Source organism: Ictidomys tridecemlineatus, chromosome 3 (genome assembly GCF_052094955.1).
Source record: "Ictidomys tridecemlineatus isolate mIctTri1 chromosome 3, mIctTri1.hap1, whole genome shotgun sequence".
Lineage (NCBI taxonomy): Eukaryota > Metazoa > Chordata > Mammalia > Rodentia > Sciuridae > Ictidomys > Ictidomys tridecemlineatus.
Genome location: NC_135479.1, coordinates 1,741,270 through 1,763,578, shown reverse-complemented (window position 1 = coordinate 1,763,578; position 22,309 = coordinate 1,741,270). Strand labels below are relative to the sequence as shown.

At 56.6% G+C, this 22,309-nt stretch overlaps 1 protein-coding gene across 3 annotated transcripts in view; it reads left to right on the top strand.

Moving 5' to 3' along the window:
• Positions 1–22,309, top strand: part of Baiap2 (BAR/IMD domain containing adaptor protein 2) — a 65,130-nt gene that overhangs the window by 7,075 nt on the left and 35,746 nt on the right. For all 3 annotated transcript variants that reach the window (XM_005332641.5, XM_078041476.1, XM_005332642.5), the window contains exons 2-3: positions 7,944–8,019; positions 10,721–10,807. In XM_005332641.5, the coding sequence (XP_005332698.1) occupies positions 7,944–8,019; positions 10,721–10,807 (163 nt within the window). The remainder of the gene's footprint in view (positions 1–7,943; positions 8,020–10,720; positions 10,808–22,309) is intronic.

Here is a 22,309-nt window from a genome sequence, read left to right as displayed (position 1 = left end):
GCCCATGGAAGGTCTATCCTGTTCTTGGACTGGGGGTCTGGGGCCTTGATGTTCCTTGGAGTGGTGGTGGTAGGAGGATTGGAGCCCTGACTGGGGTCAGACCAGAGGCAGGAGTCCCAATCCCACCCAGGGAGGAGACTGTGAAGTCGGGCACCTGGGCCTGGACCATGTTACCGCCCTCTCAGGCTGGCTCTGTGTTGAGGAGGCAGAACGTCATCGAGAAAGGCTGGACTCTGCAGTCTGCAGGCTATCTCGGAGGGTCTCCCTGCTGCTCACTCCAGGCCTAGCACGTGGCTTTAGTTATCCTCACACCTGCTTCATGAAGGGTCCTGGGGACCTGTGTGGGAGCCTCCCACATGAAGTAGCATCTCCACACTGGTCAGCTGATAGGTGGCTGAGCCAGGATTTGAACCAGGCTGGACTCTAGGCTCTGGCTCCCTGGGTGCCACTTCCATCCTGTGCTGCAGCAGCCCCTGGCATTTCAGGCAAGATGGTTCGCTCCTGTGTCACTGTTTCTCACCAGCAGTTCAGGGAGAGGATAGAATATTTTCTAGTACATAGAGTTTTGGGTCAGTTGTGGCCAGGGCTATCAGCATGTGGCATGGAAAGTTCTTCAGAGAACGGTCAGTAGAGGTGGGGACGGCCATCCCATTCCTGGGTACAGAGGGTCCTGTGTGCTGTGTGTGGCAGCAACTCTTGAGCCTTGACCCGAGGTCAGTGTGGGGACAGACCATCCCATAGCCTTCCAGGGCTGCCTTCTGGTTGCTCATTAGTAGTCCCTTCCCAGCAGTGATCCTGACCCTGTAGAACCTGGCCAGTTCTCTCGTGGGGAGGACAGCTCAGTGAGTGGCCTTGGCTGTCCTCATAGCTAAGCAGTCACCAGGACCCTTGTGTAATCAGTGGTGACGGGAGGACTGATTGTGGGGCCTCTCCACAATGGAAGGATGGCCCAGTGACAGTCATCTCAGGCTGCAGAACCCAGCCCCAAACTGATGGCTAAAACAGTAGTTTGTCCTGTTAGTCCCCAAGGCCCGAGCCTGAGCTCAGTGTGGCCAGGCTGCTTCCTCCTGAGGCTTCTCTTCTTGGCTTGCAGACAGATATCTCCTCCTGGGTCCTCGTGTGTTTGTGTCCTGACCTTAAGGTAACCAATAGATTAGCTTAGAGGCCACCCTGGTGACTCTTGATCGCTCTGAAGACTCTGTCTCCAGCCAGGAACTGACACAGGCCTGTAATCCCAGCAGCTGAGGAAGGAGGATCATAAATTTGAGGCCAGCCTATCTCCAGGTACTGTCACTAAGGTGCTGGGGTTAGGGCTTCAGCACAAGTTTTGGGAGGGACGCAGTTCATCCCATCCCACCCTCTGACCCATTGTGGAGGTACACTGAGCTGGTCTGGTGTAGGAGGGTTGTCCTAGGTGCTGTCTGCCTTAATGGTGGTGACCTGTCTACTGATCCTATTTCAAATCCCTTCCAACTTCTATTACATTGTAGTCCCATCTAATGAAAGTGGGGTTCCAGTGCCCATGCTGTGATGTCATCATACAGCACTCAACCTGGGAGCATGGCTTCAACTTGAGGTTATCCACAAAGTGGTTTGAGTGTGCACCTCCCCAGTACAGGCAGAACTCCCAGGGGTGAAGTCTGTGACCCAGGCCAGTGTGGCTGGACCCTGGGGGAGGGAGTCTGCGAGGCTTGCTGGGGTCCTGTTCCCATGGGGGTTGGGACGGTCAGGCTATGCTTCTCAGACAGGAAGGTCATGGCCAGGCTGTTTGGTCCCATATCTGGCCCCTGCTTCCCTGTGGCTACTGGAGTGATGGATGTTGTCCAGTTCCTGTGGAGGTTGCTCTTGAAGTAGGGCAGGAGTTAGAGGCCCGTCTTCCACCCTCACTCACCTGGTACCCACCAGCTGAACCCCTCAGCCTGTGCCTACATTGGATTTCCGTGTGTGGGGCCTGACTCAGGTGACTGCCCTTCAGGGCCTTGGGTGTGGCTTTTCCTTTAGGTACCTCCCCTGAGGACCTCATGCATGAGAGGTCTAGACCCCTGGAAAAAACTGGGTGCAGGAGCGTAGGTGTCAGAGGCCTCTGAAAGGAAAGTAGGCACTCAGAACTTTGGGGGCCTCAAGTCTGAATGCCTGTGTGACACTCATGGTGGACCTTCTGCAGGGGTCTGTGGACAGGCCCTGCTGGAGAGTTTTCCAGAACTGAGTCTCCTGTGGTTTTCATCCCGGACTCTGCTGCACCCTCGGGTGGTCTCTCTCCTAGGCTTCCCAGACCCAGCTGGTGGGGGCAGGCAGGGAGGACAGGAGGAGGACCTGTCCTGGACCTCTGCTGATAGAGTTCACCTTGCTCCCGACTGTTACGTCTAGGCACCTGGCCAGAGACGAGGGGAGCTTCTTTATTAACGATGGCAGCTTCTCCAGAGGAGGCACCAGAGCTGAGAAGGAACCACCATATCACAGCAGGTGTCTCCTACCCAGGCCCTGCCAGAGCCTGGAGGTGTGGCATAGCACCCATCCCCACCACCCTGCTGGTCCGCCTCCTGGCTTCAGAAGTTCCTGGGCTCTGCCATCAACCCATCCATCTTCCCTGAAACCAGCCTACCTCCCTGAGGCCCTGAAGCTGCCCTTGCAAGCCCGGTGGCCCCTGACCTCCCTTTTCTCGGGGGTGGGGACTCCAGCCCTCTCTCTTCAGAGTGGTCAGGGTGTCTTTCTCCAGAAAGGTGCCGGTCTCTTGGCGTTGGTACCCGCCGCTTCAGAGCACTTATGAGGCTGCTCCGCCTGGGTTGAGGACTGGGGCTCACACACAGCAGGTGGCCCTGGAGAGCACTGCATGGCAGTGTGGCTGCCGGGGCCTTCCTTCTGCTCTAGCGGGTCCCTGCTATCACACAGGCTGAAGTGCTGGCCAGGAAGGGGCAGGGTGCAGGGAGGGGAGCTCCACTTGGGTTGCCGTGCTCTTTTCTGGAACCTTTAGGCTCCTGCCATCTTCACACACCTCCCCACAGTAAAGGCCCTGTTCTTTCTGGACGTGTGCGTCTGCTTGCTCTCTGACACACACACACACACACACACACACACACACACACACTCTCACTCCTACCTCTCTGAGGGTAACCAGGTGAGGTGTGGCTCAAGGTCTCCCTTTTCTAGGCAGCCCTCAGTGCTTGCCAGGCTCACTCCTACAATCCCAGCAACTCAGGAGGCTGAGGTTGAGGCAGGAGGATTGCAAGTTTGAGGCCAACCTCAGCAATTTAGCAAGACCCATCTCTTTTTTTTTTTTAAAGAGAGAGAGAGAGAGAGAGAGAGAGAGAAAGAGAGAGAGGGAGGGAGGGAGGAGAGAGAGAAAGAGAGAGAGAGATTTTTTTTATATTTATTTTTTAGTTTTCGGTGGACACAACATCTTTATTTTATTTTTATGTGGTGCTGAGGATCAACCCAGCGCCCCGCGCATGCCAGGTGAGCACATTACCACTTGAGCCACATCCCCAGCCCCAGGACCCATCTCTTAATAAAAAGTTGGGCTGGGGATGTAGCTCAGGGGTAAAATACCCCTAAGTTAAATCCCCAGTACTATAAAAATAAAGATTCCCCCCAGTTTTTAGAATAAGATAAAACACACACACACGCACACACACGCACACACGCACACACACACACGAGTTTCTCTTGTACTGTGAACAGCACCCTGGCCCAGGATCCTGAGCCTGTCAGTGCTCCTTGTGGGAGAGGCCACAGCAGGTGGTCCCATGGATGATGGATCCACCCTTTCTCTGCCTGAACCTCCTACAGTGGGGAGACTGAGGCTGTATCCGAGGACAGTGAGCCCTGGGAAGTCTTCCAGGGAGAGCCTTGTCTATACACCACCCATGCACTGGATGCGTGGGCCACAGGCTCCCAGGCTGGGCTCCATCATCAGTTCCTGTGTGTCCCTGTCCTGCCCACCCTTCCATGGGAGCCTTGGAATCCTGGGTAGAGTTTCTGGGAAAACCTGGACTGGGGTGCCATGAGGTCTGTGTCTGCCTGCACAACCCTCTTACCTGGGCAGTGGCACCATGGGAGACCTAGAAAGGTTCCCTAGGGCTGCAGCCTGGAAGCTTGTGTGTGTTTCTCTTGCTGAGATCCAGCAGTGATGGGAGTGATGGTGGGCAGCCCTGGGCTCCTGGGAAGTAGGAGCTAGTACTTGCTGGCAGCAGGTGGGCAGGCGTAGGCCCTCGTCCTGGGATGAGCTGTTGAGCACTGGCCTCTGGAAGAGGAGCCTGTTGCCCCACCCTCCCTGTTCTTTCTGACTTTACTGGAGTGTGACTTACTGGGGGATTGCCTTGGGGCCATTGAGGAGGGGGTGAGTTTGGCCCTTTGGTTGGCCCAGTGCTGAAGCAGGACTTGGCTCTACAAGGAACTAGGGTGGGGACAGGCTTCCTAAGACCCTGACCCTTACTTTGTCCACCTGTAAAATGGATCTGGAGAGGACCCCAGGCAGCCAGGGAGACTCCAATGTCCGCTTTTCTGTGAGTGTCCTCTGGATGAGGAGGAGCTGTGGCTAGCCCTGCTGCACGTGCAGGTGGCATACACAAGCACAGCACACAGAGAGGTGGCCAGACACCCCCTGTGTCCTTTACTAGGAGTGACTGGTCTTCCTAGGTAGTGCTGGAGGGGGACTGTGGCAGGAGCCAAGGCCAAAGAGTGGCCAGGATCCTGGGCTGGCAGTTGCAGACCTGGGTGCCGCAGCCCGAGGGCAAAGTCCCTTGGCGTACCTCCTTTCTGTAAATACTCTGGCCCTCTCCCTGTTCCCTCAAGTAGGGGGAGGTGAGGGTAGCTGCTCTCTGCTCTTTGTCCTCATTGGCTTGGCAGATGGTCACCCTCTAGACTGCCCAGTGGAATCCCAGGAGTTGCCTTTTTCCCCTTTTAAAGAAAACAGATCTTTGAGTGCAGTTCGCCCTGGCAGTCCTGCAGCTGCTCTGGCTGCCCTCCACACCACTCCTTGTGGGGTTGGCATCCTTTCCGGGGGAGGAGGTAGTTGAGGTGAGGCTGCTCCCACTTTCGTTGGCCCCCATGGTCCCCTCACAAGAACCCCAGGTATACTCTAAAGCCCCTGCCAGCTGTAAGTACCCCTGGACACTCTACAGGCCGCTGGCCTGGGAGCCAGCCAGGGAGGGCAGGCCTGGCGTGCGCTCACCCCTCCGGGCTGTGTGAGGCGGGGCAGGAGCCTCCACTCAGCTTCTGAGGGTGGATGGGCACGTCTTGGTTTTCTCATGGGGACAGCTTGGCCCACTAGCTTAAAATAGTCTCTGTGAGCCCTAGAAAGATAGGATGGACCTGGGAGCTCAGAAAAATGTCCTTTTACCAGAGATGGATTCCTCCCAGAGGGGTTGGTCCCTTCACCAACCACTGGGTCCCTCCCATGATTGCCAAGAGATGGATGACCCAGATGAGGGTTGGTGACATTCACCAGGAGCACTGAGACATGGCTCCACAAAAGCCCCACTCTTGTGGCCAGGCCTGGGTATCAGTGTGCAGAGCTGGGAGGAAGAGTTTGCCTTCCTCAGCAAGGTCAAGCCCTCTCGGAATGTTAGCTGAGGGTATCTGCCTCTGCCACCACCTCCAGGTTGAGACGGCAGCACCTGTGTGTCCTGGCAGGCTGGTCCCTCAGCAGATGGAGGCCATAGTATGCTCAGGTGGCCTGGCTGGCACCCGTGCCGCCCTGCCCACTTCCTCACATTCCTTGTGTGTGAGCTCAGCTGCTGCACCAAGGAAGTGAAACCTCAGTGACCTGTCTGTCTAGGCCCTGGGCGGCTCTTGTGTTTTCTCCTGTCACTCAGGGTGTTAACAGGGCTCAGGATCCCGGGTTAGGTCTCTCTTCCTCCCCGGGGGTTGCAGGAGACATGGGGGCCATGAGCCTGGAGCCAGGCTCTTTGGGGTCTTGTGAGCAGGGAAGCCTCTGGGGCCAGCTCTCAGACTTGTCAGTCTCAGCCAGTGAGAAGCATGTCTGATGCAGTCAGTGCACACGTGTGCACAGGTGAACGTGCAGGAGCCTGCACCAGAACACCGTGATCAGTCACATGCACCCTTGCCAGGTCAGCGCCACACTTTTTCCTGTCTCTAACGGCAGTCCCACTCATGGAGTTTTTCTGCATTCCTGGGTCTGGGGGGGCGGGATTTGAACATTGCTGCTGGGAGCTCAGAGCTCATCCACTGCCTCCCAAAATGCTTAGAAGCACTTGTTGTGCCCATGCCCCCAGACACTGCACATGGCTCATCCCACTGCCCGTGGGGTATCCCTGCCCGTTTCCAGGCACCCCTTGGATCCCACTGGTGCAGACCCTGGTCCCCATCCTGTGTGCAGTACGCTTCACCTGCCCTCCCAGACCAGAGGCTTGCGTGTGGCCACCCTTTCCCCTCCACTCACCCTACCTGTGTCCACATGGCAGTGCTCCGTGTGCAGTGCTCAGGAATCCAGCCCTGTTGGAACTGCCTTTCCTCCTGTTCCTAATCAGGACTGAGCAGCCTCTTGGGGTGCCTCCTAGTGTCCACCTGGGCCCTCCACTAAAGCTTGAGCGGCCTGCTGACTGACATGCCTCTGCTCAACCTCCCCCCACCCCCAGCTTCCTGCCCTGCCTGGGGGAAGCTACCACAATTGGGGAGGCCTGCTTTCCTTCCTGTCTTCACTCTGCTGCTGAGTACCTCTGGCCCTGCCTCTGCGTATGCCCCCTTGCGCCTTCCCTCCAGAGACCGGATCTGTGGGGCACTGGCAGGCTGGGTGGCTGCTGCATCCTCGCTGTGCACATGGGCTTTGGGCTGGCACAGGTCTGTGCCCATACCCGTGCAGGTGTCCCTGCTGCTGAGGGGTGGGCTCTGGTGTAGTGAGGAGGGGACAGCAAGCCTGTGACAGCAAGCATGTAGGGGTGGGTCAGAGCTGAGCCCTTGTCCTCAAGAACACAGGTCTCAGTGCCGCCATACCTCAGGAAGGTAGGTGGAGCGTGTGTCAGTGCATTTCCTGGAGCCAGGTCCCATGGTGTAAAGTGGTGTTCTTGTCCTCAAATGCCCTCCTCACCTGCCCCGCGGGTCCTGCGGCCTAGACTGGAGCTGGGACAGGGTTGCCCTCGCCCCTGCCCACAGGCTTTGGTTGGGTGGGTGGAGGCCCCACAGCCTCCCGCCCCAGCAGAGCCAGGCAGCTTCCCTTCCTGTTATCCTCAGGAAGGATCAGACTCCCAGCATGACAAACCACCGGAAGGCTTAGGATGTGGCCGAGACAGGGCTTTCTTTCAGAATTGCTCCCAGGGTCCTCCCTGGCTGGGTTGGCTGTCGGTAGTCGTGCGTGTTATGCTGGTAGAGTTCTCATTTGGCTCTGTTTGTGTGTGCCTGTTTTTACGCCTTGTAATTAAAACATTTATTTGGCCTTCACAGGGAAAATCTAATTTCTTGAGTCTAAGAACTGCTGATATTGGCAGGAGACTGCAGTCCGTCAGGCAAACAGATCCGGAGCCTGTTGGATTATTCATAGCGTGGTATTTGCAGATCAGGCTGTGGATCGTACTAATCAGAGTTGATGTTTGGTAATTGATGTGTTGAGTTAGGGTTTTAGCGTGGGGGGCGTTGCTGAGCATTTGTGTGTGGCCGGCGGGCGGCCTCCTAGGGCTGACTCAGCGCTGCCAGCTGGGTAATGGTGCCTGGGCGGCCACACATCTTAGTACCGACTGAGTACTGCGTGGCCCATAGAGTATTCCCTTGCTGCTCTGCAGACACCCTGTGCACGAGGGTCTGTGCCCACCTCAATGGTACAGATGTGCACACAGGCTCAGGCTCACTTACCCGAGGGTGTTCAGGAAGGTCCAGAGCTGGGATTGGAGCTGGGGAAGTGATACCCACCCTGGACTTCCTCCCCATGGGTGGCCACCCCAGAGGGATGTGTGGACAGCACTGGTGACACCACTCTCTCTGCTCTCTTCCAGACCATCATGGAGCAGTTTAACCCCAGCCTGCGCAACTTCATCGCCATGGGGAAGAACTACGAGAAAGCTCTGGCAGGTAGAGAGCAGCAGCCCCTGTCTGTGGGCTCACCATCCCTGACCTGCAGGCGAATTTCAGCTCGGGCCCTGGGTTCTGGGTGGAAGCCATGGGGAGCCATGTCTTCCAGAAACGACATCTAACTAGAAACCCAACGAGGGAGTAGCTCTCTGAGCCCTGAATATGTCCAGCACATGGTGACTGCACCTCCTTGCTGGTGGGGTGGTCCTGTCCCAGGGCTTCAGGATGACATGGAAACTAGGATTAGGGTGTACAGGATGCCACTGATACTGTGGTGGCCCTAGATTTGGGCCCTGCCACCTCTCCCTGGTGAGCAGATACTCTGCAGCTTCTGCCCCAGGTGTTGGGACTGAGGACCAGGATCTGGGGGTAGTAGTGCTAGACCCTTGAGAATTCAGCTCCTTCTGATCCCCTCTGCCCAGGGAGGGGTATGGGTTTCCCATACCACTGGGTCCTAGGTAGGCCTGGTCTTTCCACCCAGCAGGGCTAAGTTGTGCTGTTTGCAGACCCACCCTCCCCGAGGAGTAGCAACAGTCTCCTGGTCACTGGGCCATGCCAGGGAAGAACCTCTCCCTTCAGAGTGCAGGAGAGTGGCCTATGGTCCCTACTTTGTTGGAGCCAGTGGCACTGGCCAGTAAACACAGGGCTTCCATGTTCTGAATTGCCCTCTGCCTGCAGTGTGCACAGCCGTGGTTCCAGCTGGGTGGTGGTGGGGGTGCTCACCTGTAATCCTAGTGACTCAAGAGGCTATAGCAATAGCATGGCACGTCTGAGGCCAGCCTGGGTTACTTAGACCCTGATTCAAGATGAAGGGCTGGGGCAGTAGCTCAGTCATAGAGCAACCCAGTGTCAATCCCCCGTACTGCAAAGAGAGAGAAAAGAAGAACACGCTGCAGGGTTCCTGTGGCTGCCGGGAGGCTGCCTTCATCCTCACTCTGTCCCTCTGTAGTCCTGAGCCCAGCAGCACAGCCCCAGGAGCCCACCAGGGCCCAGATCAGAGAACAGCTGCCTGCTGGTGCACTTGGGTCCTGTCCTGTCCTCCTCAAGTGGAGAGCCAGCCTTCAGGGTCTTCAGGACACCATCCCCTAGGAGGAGCTCCTCGGGCATGGAAGTGGTGCCGTGTGCCCTTGGCCTCCTGGGGGTGTCAGCCGTCCCATTCCCCTGCTGTAGGGCCACTTGCCTGGAGCTCACGGTGTCCTAAGAGCCACTGCCTTTGGGCTGAGTCTGACTATGGCAAGAGGCTCTGGGTCTCAGGCCAGGTTTGCTGCTTGTCTTAGGCATAGCATGTGCAATCCGATTTTCCAAGCAAAACTCATTCCTGTGTGCCTTGAATGTCACCAACCTCTCACTCCTTACTGGCCTCTGGCCTGGCCTGTGCACTCAAAAGGTCCAGGACGGCTCTACCTTGAGGAGGTGGGACGTGGAACTTGGATGTTGCAGCCCCTAGGGCTGCCCTCTTCAAAGCCATCGTCTGGGGTGCTGGTGGCCTAGACCATGAAGGATTTTTTTCTTACTCTCGTGTGGCTCTCCCTTGGCTGGTGGATTCTGTCCCTAGGTGTCCTGCTTTTTGGAAGTTGTCACTGATCACCTCAGTGGCAGCTGCAGCCTGTGGTTTCCACTTTGATTTGTACCCTCCAGCCTTTGATGCTTGGACGTGAGTTTCCTTCTGGCCTTTCTGCTGTCCCTCGCAAGGTTACTGGTGGTTGTGGACAGTGGGGAGGGCCACTTCCTCTTCCTGTTTTCCTTGAGTGCTCCCAGGACAGAGCTCTGCCACCCAGGCCAGCCACAGCACCTCAGCTGCCCTTGGCCTCCCTAGTGCTTGATTTCTGCTGCGTTTTGTCCCATTTATTTTAAGAAGCCCACTCCTTAGACAGCAGAAGCATGAGGATCCTGTACAGGGTTCTGTGCCACAGAACAACTTGTGTGCACTTAATTGAGAACTATAAGCAAAATGTGGTCAAAGACCCAGTTATGAGCCCCTAGCTGGGCTTAGCACACAGATTAGAAATTGTAATTATGCTACTATGACTTGCCCTGTTCCTTGTGCAGCCTGGGCAGGCCCTTCCCCACATTCAGGAGTTTGTCAGGCACAGCAAGTGTTGGAGAAGGTCCCATGAGTTACCAGGAGGAAGGCCTAGACTGCTACTTCCTCTGTGTGCTGCTGCTCCCCCAACCTGGGATGGAGGTCAGCAGGGCTGAGCTCTCCATGCCCACTGTGTCAAATGGGCATTCCTTCCTTCTGTGGTAACAGACAGGAGGCATCTCTGGCCTTAACAGTGCCCAGGGGTACCTGGAAGCTGCTCTGAATGGTGGCTCCTACTCCCATTGGGCCTTGTGCTAGGATCCAGGAACAGCAAGAAATGGCTCGCGCTCTGTGGGTTTGGCTTGGTGTCTGGGAGTGAACCCGTAGCTTCCTAGCTTCAGGTTGATGGTGCTCTTGCCCAGGGTCAGCTCTTGTGAAGTGCACTTACAGCAGAGCTTCTCCCGGTCAGCAAACAGCACGTGATGGGGAGTAGCCCTGGAGCTGCACAGAACACTGTGTTCTAAGAAATAAAAGGAGTCCTTACGATTGGAGTGAAATAACATCAACAAGCAACAGGGTGACATCCAGGCCAAGGCGGGGTTGGCCTCAGCTGCCGTGGCCGTGTTTTTGCTGCAAGCACCTTGAGTGGGAAGTAACTGCTTTCTCCTTTCTTCTCAGGTGTGACCTTCGCTGCCAAAGGCTATTTCGATGCCCTGGTGAAGATGGGAGAGCTGGCCAGCGAGAGTCAGGGCTCCAAGGAACTTGGTGAGACCCTGGGCCCCATAGAGAGCCTCGAGATCCCTAAGTTGTAGGAGGTACCCAAGCGGGTCTAGAATCTGGTCTTGTGCCTGGCCCTTCTTCCATTTGGGGTCATAGTTATCTACCAGATAAGAAAAGATATTAAAGTGACAGTGCCCTGCAGAGCTGGTGAGAGGCACCCCATGGAAAGCGAGTGCACTGGGCTGCGTGGGGCACAGTGGTGGCCTTCTCCCCTGAGGAGTGTGGCTGGGCCGAGGTGTGCAGGCACAGCAGAACTTGAAGGGCAACCTCGTGAGCAGGTGTGGCAGGGTACTCTGCTGGTGGTGCTTGCCGACTTGCAGAATCACTCCTGCTGTGCAAATAAGTGACAAGGGTATAAGCCCCCGGGGGGTGTGATTCCCCCATGTGCCATGTGTGCCCATGCCTCGTGAGGGGGAGGGAGGGGACCCAGTGTGTTAACGGGTGGGGTTCTTGGGCAGATGGCTGTTTTCTTCGGGCTCTGGCTTTGGGAACATTCTATCACTCACACAGTCGGGGGGTGCAGGCCCCTGAGCCCTGGTGCAAGCCGGGCTTTGGGTGGAGTCCAGTTTCTGTGGTCTTCCTGACTCAGGGCACTGGTGTTGATGTGGCTGTGTGCTGCCTTCCCTCATTGGGATGCTGTGGCTGGGGGTGGGCCTGGAGCGGCCTGGTCTGGCCTCGGTCACAGCTCTTCAGCAGGTTGTGGCCAGCAGGTTGGCCTTGGATCAGTGAGAAAACCTAAATTGGCCAAGAATCACTAGCCTCTGGGCACAGAGAACTGACTTTCTTCTTCTGGTTGCCTTGTCTGTGGAAGCTTCCCTGCCATCCTGGGACCTGTCCTCATGTTTGGCCAGCAAGGGCAGCAGGTGCAGATGCTTAGACTGCAGCAGGTTGACGTGAGCGTGCAGGGCAGGCTGAGCTCTGGTTGCTGCTAGTGCAGGGCCCCAGCTGCACTCACAGGCTGGGGTGCTGAGAAGGGGCCTGCCTCCCCCACCGTGGCCCTCTGCAGGGCTGCCGTTCTCCCAGCTCCGCCTGCTCTCTCCTTGTGCTCTGCCCTGTCCTGTGTCTCGAGACCTGCACAGAGTCAGCCTCCGGTGAAGGCGCCAGGCCTGCTGCTGCTGTGTTTCAGGGCTCAGGATTCTTGTGGCCTCCAGTGTTCTCGAGATGCTGCTGGGTTGTCAGATGCAAACACAGGACCTTTCTGGGGGAACGGAACAAAGCTGCATGTGGATGTGGCCCAGTGAAGTGGCAGACCAGGACGAGGAGTCCGTGCAGGGGGCTGGGCTCTTGTGGACACGGCACCTGGGCGTTTAAAAGGAAGGCTGTCTTGGCCTCAGCAGTTCTGATGGCTCTCGGAGGAGACCCTCTTGCACTGTGGTTATAGAGCTGACCTGGGGCCCTTGGCAGCCCTGGGAAGGTGAGGACAGAAGGTCTTTTGTTTGGGATGCTGGATACCTTGCTTCAGTCTGCCTTGTAGACTTAGCTGGTTGGTGAGGTGGACAACATGAGGTCATGGAAATGGCGACTCCAGTACCACATGTGGGTCCCCCAGAGTTCTGGACTGGAGTTTTGGTCTAGAATTTAGAGAAGGTACCCTCCTTCACAGCCTGGCCTTCCCAACGCCTGCGAAGCCATCTTTGAGGCACTGTTTGAGCTCCGTGTGTCTGTGGAGGCAGTTTTTCTCATCCGGTGATAGAGGATCAGGGCTTTATCTTTTGTTCACCCATAGAGAGTGAGGATCTGCCTGTAGGAAATCCAGGACCTGGGCAGCCCCACAGTGAGGGACAGGTATGTCTGAGACCACGACAAGATTCGTGGACTACCTGCTGCCGGACTTGGGGCGGGTGATGAACTGCAGGCCCAGGTGGGCAGCAGGGAAGGTTGGTGTCAGGGCTCCGACTTGAGTCGGGAGCTTCCTGTCTGCATGGGGCTGTGTTGAAATCTCTCCTGGGCTCATCTGCAGAGTGGAGCCTGCTGCGCCTGCAGAGTGGCTGGGGTGCTGCCTGGCTCCCCCGTCAGAACGTCCTCTTTTGGTAACGGCTGTCTTGACAGCTGTGCTGGTGCCATGCCGTTCATCCGTTCATCATGAACACTCCAGGGCTTTCAGCACGTCCAGTTCAGGCTGGACTCTTGTCCAGCTCTGGGGGGAGAAGGAGCGCGGCTGCATGCCCCTCACCAGCCCCAGCAGCCCCTCCTTTCGTGGGTTTGTGTCCATGGATTTGCCTCTCTTGGACATTGCCTGCCGTGGCCTTGAGCAACCTGTGACCATGTCCATCTGGCTGCTTCCGTGGAGCGGGTTTTTGAGGTCGGTCCATGTCGTGGCATGTTCCAGGATTCCTTTTTATGGCCCGATGATACTCCACCATGTGGACAGGCCGGTTTTGTTTCTCCATCCATCAGTGGACATTGGCTGCTTCCTCTTCTCAGCTGTTGGGAGTAGTGTTTCGTGGAACAGTACTTGTGTGGACATAAAAGTGGCATGCACCTGGCATTGGGGTTGCTGGGCCACTGGCTGGAAGCCGGACTTTTACCAAAGCAACATGCCTTTGCTTTAAAAAGAAGTTGGGGGGCTAGGGATGTGGCTCAAGAGGTAGCATGCTCCCCTCAGCTCCACATACAAACAAAGATGTTGTGTCCACCGAAAACTAAAAAATATTAAAATTCTCTCTCTTTAAAAAAAAAAATTAAAAAAAAAAAGTTTGTCCTTTTGTCCTCCCTGCTTGCTGCCCATCTGCTGGATGTCTGCGTGTCTCCTTGCTGTTTGCTTCTGCACGTCTACCAGATAAGTTTATGCTGCTGCTGCTGCTGCTTTTGGGGTTTTGTTTTGGGGGCTAGTGATGAAATTCAGGGGTGCTCCCTAGCATTTTTTATTCTGAGACGGGGCCTTCCTAAGTTGCTGAGGCTGATCTCAAACTTGTGATCCTCCTGCCTCAGCCTCCCAGACTGCTGGGATTATAGGCGTAGCCATCACAGCTGGCTGCTATTGCTTTTTAAGTTTAGACATTTAATAAGTTCTTAAGGTAGAAAATATGGATTTGGCTTTTTTATGCCATTACTCACCCTGGCTGGTGTAATCCACACGATCGTGGCTGATGTCAACACGTGCTGTTTATGTGGTGACGACATGACCTTTCTGCTGCTGAGACAGACACTCAGCCTGGCCCAGTGACTTGTGTCCCTCTTACTGGGGTTTAATTGAAGCACAGCCAACTGCACATGAGCTCTGCCTCAGGCAGCTGAGTGGCTGGTGTGGAGGCCAGGTGTTGGACCTGTCCTTCCTCCCAGAATCCAGGTCCTCTAGGCAGCCACTGATCTGCTCTGTGTGGCAAGGTTAGGTGCGAGTGCCAGGAGTCGTGTGAGTGGAGTTGTGGGTGTGGCTGGATTGTGTTCCTGAACCCCTGACTCTGGTGCTGCCTTTCTGAGCCGGCCTCACGTAGGTCTGGGTGGCCCTTTGTTTGTGCCCTGATGGGTGGGCGGAGTTCTTTCAGGTTGGGCACTTCTAGAGCTGTTTCCTGATTCACAGTGCGACACGTCTCTCATGGGCTGGTCTGTGTGCCCTTGTCTCCCGGGGCGCGTCTGTGCAGGTCTTTCCTCCTGTCCTTCTCACTGACTTACAGATCATCCCGCTCTGAGTGTGAGTCCTGTCAGGTGTGTGCTTTTAATAAAGTCCAGTGGGTTGATTTTCTTTTTTTTTTTTTTTTTAATTTGGCATGATGGTTCCTGGATTTCTATTATTGGGCTCTGGTCACAGTTCTTAACGTGACAGTTTTGTTTCCCTTGGACTCACATCTTCATTTGTGTCATTTTTGATGTCATGGACGTGTTCCCAAATCCACAGACCATACCCTTTTGCTGTCCATTGTCCATTTGTTTCCTGTAGTTTGGGGTTCTCTTTGGAGTCCCCTTGTCCAGCTCCAATCATCTGGGCTTCCACTGGGACGGTCCCCTGGGGGCCTCCTGGTGCTCCCTCCCAGCTGGACCCCGGTCTTCGGTCTTTTCTGTGCCAGTATCCCCCCATCGGAGAGTCATCTTGTTTTTTCTTTAAGGTTCCTGAACAGGAAAGGGGGAAATGCTTTTGAACTGCATGTTGCAGGTGGTTTCCTACCTTCCACGGGGGACTTGGACTTGGGGTGATCTTTGCCGGGAGGTTGGCGGCGTCACCGTGTTGCCCTCTAACTTCCAGCCCTGCTGTTTCCAGCACCATCTGACACTGCTGCTGCTGCTGTGTGAAAAAGGAGGCCTTGGCCTTCTTTCCCTGGAAGCTTTTACGATCTTTGTCCTGAGTGTTCTGAAGACTCCTGACAGTGTCCCTGGTGGAGAGGCCCCTGAACAAGACATCACACATGGCAGGGGTGTGTGCAGTCTGCAGGGGCCACCCGAGCAGAAGTCCCTGCAGGATTCCACTGCCCAGACCCTGGTCTAATTGCTGAGGGTGATGCCGCCTTTCCCACCCCACCCAGAGGAAAACTGGGCTCTGGGAAAGAGGGGAGTAGAAGGCATGTGCAACGGGGCAAGGTACACAAAACAGGGTTCTTTTGTAGAAACGGGGAGGGTCTGAAACAGAGGAGGGTGGCAAGGCCCGGAGAGAGACAGAGCTTCACCAGGGCTTTGTGGGAGTCCTGGGCCGTAGGCCTCTGAGTGTCAGCCATAGAAAGGTGGATTTGTACCTTTTTTCACTCTTATTAATCTATACGGTTGCCAGCAGTGGGTACATTTATTTTTATTGCTGTAGAATATTCTGTAGACACATTTGTGTCTGCATTTTCTTCCTGACTGGCAGTTGAGTTAGTTGTTGAGTTTTGCTGTTCTGAACAAGCTTGTCTGTGGGACCTGTGAGGCTGAGCTTTCCTGCAAGATGAATGTCCTTGAGGTTCTATGTCATTCTGCAGCAGCCATTTGTGAAATAAGAACGTGCTTTGTTCTCTCCCAGCATGGTGGCTCGCCATTTTGTCTGGTAGTTTTTGCTTTATGTGTTTGCAGACTGTGTTATCAAATGCATATGTGTTGTATAGTTATGTCTTTTTGCTAAGCTGAACCTTATTACCATGAGGTGGCCTGCTCTAGACCAGTGGGTCTCATTTTTAGTTTGTTTTGTTTGATATTGACCTAGTTTTCTCCTTGTCTTCCTGTCCCCAGTATTGCTCATTCCTGAAATGTGATGCCTCTGCTGTTTTGGGGGTGAACCAGAGCCCTTGAGGAATGGAGTCCTGGGGAGAGGAGACCTGGATCTATGCAATTATTGGGGCACTCAGCCAGATTAGTCCTTGGTTGGATCCTTGATTGTTTTCATTGATCTTTTTCTTTATTTTTTCTTTGATTTTCTTTCTTTAATCTTAGTGTTTTGTTTTACTATGCCCCAGCTGATCTCCAACTCCTAGGTGCAAATGATCCTCCTGCCTCAGCCTCCAGAATGTCTGGGACTGCAGGCATGCTACCTGGCACCTGGTTTTAGTGATTTAATCTTGATGCCAGCAAAGCAGGGCTGCAGCCCGCACTCTTTCCTGGCCTCTGGGTATATGGCACCTGGCTGTGGGGCAGGGGTTGCCAGGAAGCAGTGGCCTTTCAGCCTCTGGCCCTGCTTTCTTTCTCACATGCAGGAAGCCCCCTGTAGTCCTGTGGTACTTACTAAACCAACAGCCCCATTAGGAGGGGCAGGATTCTACTGCACAGACCTGGTCTGATTGCTGAGGGTGATGCTGCCTCTCCCATTCCACCCAGTTCCCTTTAGAACTGGAGCTTCATTCTTCCCACAGGTAGGAGGATGTCTAGCCAGAGATGCTGCTCAGAAGTCTTATCAGAGAAAATGCTCCTGGTGCTGGGCCCTGGTTCGGGCCCAGGCCCACAGTCATGAAAGCCCAGGGAGTCATTTTTGCTTCAAACGAGCATTTGCAGCAGCCCCTTTGTTCCTGCAAGTGGCCAGAGCAGGCTCTGCCTTTGGTCCCGTTGGTCTTTCAGAACCACAGCTCTGGCCTTGCAGCGGGGAGGCGGCCTCAGGCCTGAGGCTGGGAGAGAGAATCCTGTCATCTCCCCGTGGATGTTGTTCCCCTGCGGTGAGTGAGTCTGTAGGCTGCTTGGTCAGGGAACGGAGGTGGCTCCACCATCCTGTGTCTTCCCACAGCCACTCCCACTTCTGCCTGCTGCTTGGCTAGGTCCCCCGATTCTCGGCCCTGGGTCCGTTGGGGCGTGCCTCTGTGGGGTCCCTGGAGGCTGCAGGTGCGAGGTGAGTGCTGCTGCTCATGGCCACTTGGATGCGTGTAAACTGGGTGTGACTTCAGCTGGCTTCCTGAGGGTCCTGGAGCTTGGACTGAGCAGCAGCTTGGGGCAGTGTGTGTCCTGCCAACCAAGTGTTTGGGCCAGTTGCTGGCATACGAGGACAGGCAGAGTTTCCCATGGCTTTGAGCCTAGCCGGTGGTCCAAGGGAGGGCGGGCCACACCCAGTCAGAAGCTGCCATTGTGCTGTTCCCAGCCCTCTGCAGGTTCTAGGGTTCAGGAGGAGGTAGTTGCGGCTCCTGTTTCCTGCTGTTGCTCTCTCTCTGCCATCTCTGTGGCCACAGGGCAGAGGCGGGCAGATAGCTTGCCTTGCTGTGGGCCTTGGAGGTGCTCTGGGCAGTCACGCGTGGCCGTCCAGGCTGCTGCCTGGTTGCTGTGCTCATTCATAGCACCTTCCAGAGGCTGCTGACCATGGTATGTCTATACTGCTGGACGGCCACCTGCAGCCTTGCCCCTGGCTCTTTGGCACAAAGTTTCAGGATGCAGAGAACTGGGCTGAGCCAAACTGGCCAGGACAGGGAACAGGTGGCAGGAGGAGGCCAGAGTCCTCACATTCCTGGTCCGGCATGCACACTGGGCAGGGGGCTCCAGTGCTCTGTGCCACCCTCACCCAGGTGAGGAGGCCAGGTAGCCTGCTCTTTGGTACATCCCAGGCTTCATGCAGTGCTGTGGACATTTCAGAAGGGCACACTGTCAGAAATAAGGCCACCACACAGTGGAGGGGGAGAAGCCTGCCCTGAGAGACCTTCGCTGCTTTCGTGCATCTGCGCCACCTGTTGGGCCGTCCTCCAGAGGCCCTGGCTGGGTGTTCCCTGTGGGCGAGGCTCTACTGTAGGCTGGGGCCAGCGGGCTGTAGGCACAGCCTTCTGTCTCTGGAGGACTCTCCTGTTCCTTCCTCCCTTTGAAGGGCCGCTTTGTACCTGCCAGGGCCTGCGGTGCCTTGTTTGTGATCACAGGGCATGTGCATGCATGCCAGGCTCCCTGGGCTTAGCCCTTGTCATATGCCTGGCTTCTCGGGGCACCTGGGCAGATGGAGGAGATGGGTGCTGGGTGCAGCCTCAGAATGGGGATGCCCACAGGCAGGAGCCCGCGACTCCGCCTAGAACGTGGACTAGGCTTTGGACCCCAAGTCAGTGACTCTGAATGTGGTGCAGCCTTGGTGGTGTGTACTCCATCACCCCGAGGAGGAGAGGCGGCCTTCCAGCTCCCGCCTGGGGGGACAGCTTGTGTCTGCAGGCTTCTGTGTTCTTCCCATGTCTGCTTCTCTTCTCTTCTTGGTCTCTCTGGAATGTGAGGCCAGGCAGGAGGGAATAAGCACCCTTGGCATGGAACCCTGAGGGGGTTTCAGGGCCTCCTAGTGGCTCCTGTTGGCTGAGCTGGTTCAGAGGTGCCACCCCATGCTGCCACCGCTCCAGCTGTAGGCTGTGGTGAAGATGGGAGTGGGGGTGGTGGCCTGGCTGTGCTGCCACCCAGGTTGGGTGGAGCCATCCGCACCTGGCCAAGGAGCAGCAGTGTGGCCAGCCCCAGTCTCAGGGTGGAGGCTGTGGCCTTGGCGTCCCCTTTGGTGTGGGAAGCTGAGTGCTGGCTCTCACCTGCTGTCAGACTGAGCAGCAGGGACCCATCTCTGGAGACGGCTAAACTCTCCTGACAGACACTGCTCAAAGGTCTTAATTAGAGCCACACTGTGGGAGCCACGTCAGTTTCTTGTCCCCGAGGGGCCCAACACTATGGTCCTGCCTGGTCCTGGGCCTCCCCTTGGCAGTGGCTGCCTGCTGACAAAAGATGAAAGGGAGGGCCTGGCTGCACCCAGCTCCCCTCCTAGAGCAAGGCGCTTTCTTGGCTGCCGAGCTCGACTCTCCCAGGCCTCTGCAGACCCGCCCTGCTTGTTGGGAGTGATCAGGGTGCTCCTGGGAAGCATGAGCACAGAGACTTCCAGGACAGGATCCCCCAGCTGCAGGACACAGCCCTCCCATTGGAGGGGCGGGCGGGGCTCAAGGGAGCCCTCCCGTTGGTTTCCTAGAACATCTGGACATGGGTCCCGAGCTGCTATGCTTTGTCCTTGGGACATCCTGCATGGCGGAGGCCTCCCATGGCGGTCGCCAGCAGTTGCACACAGGCAGCTACTTCACGGGGAACTGCCGGGCTGCATCTCAGCCGGGTGAGGGCACGCTGCACACACAGCCTCAGTCTAATGCCATTCAGGAGTGTGGGCCCTGCTCCACGCGTGCCAGGGACAGTGCTGAGGCTGCAGGGGTCACAGAAAGATGGGGCATTGGTGGCCAGTGGCTGGTCCACAGAGCGGCAGCCCCCACAGATATGTGCATCTAATGGTCTGTGTGTCCCAGCCCCACTCCCGAGCTGGACGATGGGACTTGGCAGACCCTGGGGCTAGCTGGGATCCCAGCTTGGACTCGGTGTTCAGAGGGTCTTCTCCTGTGGCTGCAGTGGCCCCTTCTCTGTTGAAACACAGACTGTGGGACCCTCCTCCACTGGGTCCTCTGCAGAAGAGCCGGTACACAGGTACCCGTCCACTGAGGGTTCACTCGGCACCCAGTTCCTGGTGCTAAGCCCTTTGGCTGCTTGGCCTATGTGGGGAGCACATCACCTCAACTTGGTCCCCCAAGCCCTGTCTCCACTTCCGTGCATGCTGGGGCCTTTGCAGCAGCCCACCTGGCCACCCCACCAGTGGCCTCTGAGCTTGGAGCTCCAGTGTGTGAGGACCTTGAGGGCCTGCTGGTTGGTGTTCTGAGGACCATGACCAGCTTAGGTGGCTGGGGATTCTCGGGTGAGAGCAGAGCTGACCACAGAGCAGGGGAGCCCTGGCCCTTCCTCCCCTCTCTCCCCTCAGCCCCCGGTGTCCAAGGAACTACTTTCACACCACAGTGACATCTTTGGACTTGTTTTGTTTCAGTTGGTAGCAGTGCTGTCATCACGGCAACACAGCCACCAATATTCCGTTACTCTCTTCCCGCCACGTTCTGCTCTGGCCTTTTGGTACATGGGACAACAGCCCCAGTTCCCCCAAAGGAGCGCTGGAGGCTCCAGGGCAGTGGAGAGGAGGGCGTCGTTGCCACGTGTGCGTGCTCACAGCCAAGTGTGGCAGCGGACCCTTTAGGAGCTCATAGCCTAGCCTGTCTGCCCCTGGCAGAGAGCATGACAGCTCTGGTACTTCCTTGAACAAGTGTCCTGGTGCCTGTGGCCACTCCGTAGCAGCTGGTAGCACTGGTAGAATTGCCCAGAGGGCCAGGCAGGGACCTTCCCTCTGTGCTCTCCAGCTCCTTCTGGGGCTGCTGGTCTGCAAGGAATGTTTTTGCATCCTCTGCCATCTGAGGCCTGCCACACTGAGTGGGCTGTGGTGCCCAGACCTGGCCCCTCCAGCACAGTGCCGTGTGGACACATGCATGCCAGTGCCACAGCCTCTAGGTCATGGCTGGTCAGCAGATGTCAGCTAGGTTAGGCTTCTGTGGGCTAGAGCAGGCCCAGGTCAGCTGATCCACCACATCCCACCTTCCTGAGCCCGCATTCCCTTCTTCCAGGTTTGGTGCCTAGAGGGCAGAGGCCAGTCCAGCTGCAGGCCCCGTCTTCTTCCACGTCCGTGTCTCCTCCATTCCTGCCATCCCTCATGGGCTCCTCAGTGAGGTGCGGAGTGGCTGTGGCCTGGCTCATACCCTCGTGACCTCATGGTGCTTCTCTAGCTCTGGCCCAGATCCCTCCTTCTTTGATGCCCACATTTATCTGACTTTGGCACAGGGCAGGATCTCAGCAGAGGGCTGTCTCCTCTAAGCCTGTGGAGCACAGCCCCTATCTTCTGGAGGGGCTGGGGGGCAGCTGGGCGTGGGGCTTGCTCTCTGGCCAGCCTGTAGGCTGGGTCTCTTACCTTTTTGGCCACCTTCTCTAACCCTTTTGCCTGCCCTTCCTGCTCAGAGTAGGAGTGTCAGAGGAGTGGCCCTCCGTGTGTGTGTGTGTGTGTGTGTGTGTGTGTGTGTGTGTGTGTACGTGTGTGTGTGGGGGGGCATTTTCAGAGGTCTCTGAGTTGAGTGTCCTGGGGAAGACTGGCCTGTTCTTCGTCCTGAGACCTGGGTCTTGTTGACTTGCTCATAGGCACCAGGTGCAGCAGCCCTCTACCCATGAGGAGGTGGTATGCAAGGGCCGTCTGCAAGGGCGTCCAGGTCTGGACTCTTCCCACAGACCCAGCAGTATTAGCAGCCTGTCTCCCCAGGCCACCTACTCCATATCAGGACAGCCTCAGCCAGCACACAGGTGGTAGATGGAGGTCCTTGCTGCTGGGGTGGTCCTATGTGGGGGTGGTAGGTTCTGGAAGCAGGAGCCATGGCACTTCCCCACCGCACCCCCAGCTCAGATAGGGTGTGCATCTCAGAGTGTAACCTGCTTTACAGACCCCCCTCCACGTGGGGTCCTGGCTTCCTCTACGGTTTCTGGGTTAAGTGGGTTTCAGGACTTCTGCCCTCTGGTTGGCCTTCCTAACGCTGATCTTTTAGAGCCCCGTTATCCCATGGTGGTCCCTGTGTTCTTGGGAGCTGAGCCCACAGTGCAGAGCAAATTCTAAAATTGCCTCTGTGTGAATTGCTGAGTGTGAGGCTCCCCTGGTCTGGGAATCCTGGCCTTCCACAGTGTGCCCAGCCCTGTGGTCAGGCAGCCCAGAGACATGTCACATTGCCACGTGGCCCAGCTTCACCACACGGTCTGGTCTGCTGTCTTCTGGAACCTGTGCTGCACTGGAGGAAATGCCTCCCTTCTTAAACCCAAGTGAAGTGACTGCTCAGGAAGATTGGGCCCTGCAGGGGCCTCAGGGGAAGCCCACCTGGCCTTTGCAGACCAGGATGGGGAGCCGTGCAGTCTGCCCCCTGGCCTGCATGGGCTGAGCCCAGCCTGAGGCTCCCTCCCCACCCCACCACCTTCAGTCTCCAGGTCCCACTCCCTCGCCGCTTCCTGTCGTCTGCATGTTATAAGAACAGTGACTATTCTAAACGCCTCCTGTGAAAGCCAGGTGTGAGGGGTCACTTAGATGAGAGACCAGGCATCTTGGCACCTGGAAGAAAGTGAGCGTCTTGGTGTGCTGGAGGTTGGGTGTCCACCCCGCCCCAGTGTGGCTGAAGCAGGTCAGGTGGAGAGTGCCAAGGAGGCGGCCAGCCACACGCCGCAGGCCTCAGTGTGCTCTATAGAAGACTCCATGTTGGGGACGTGGGTGTGCACTGTGGA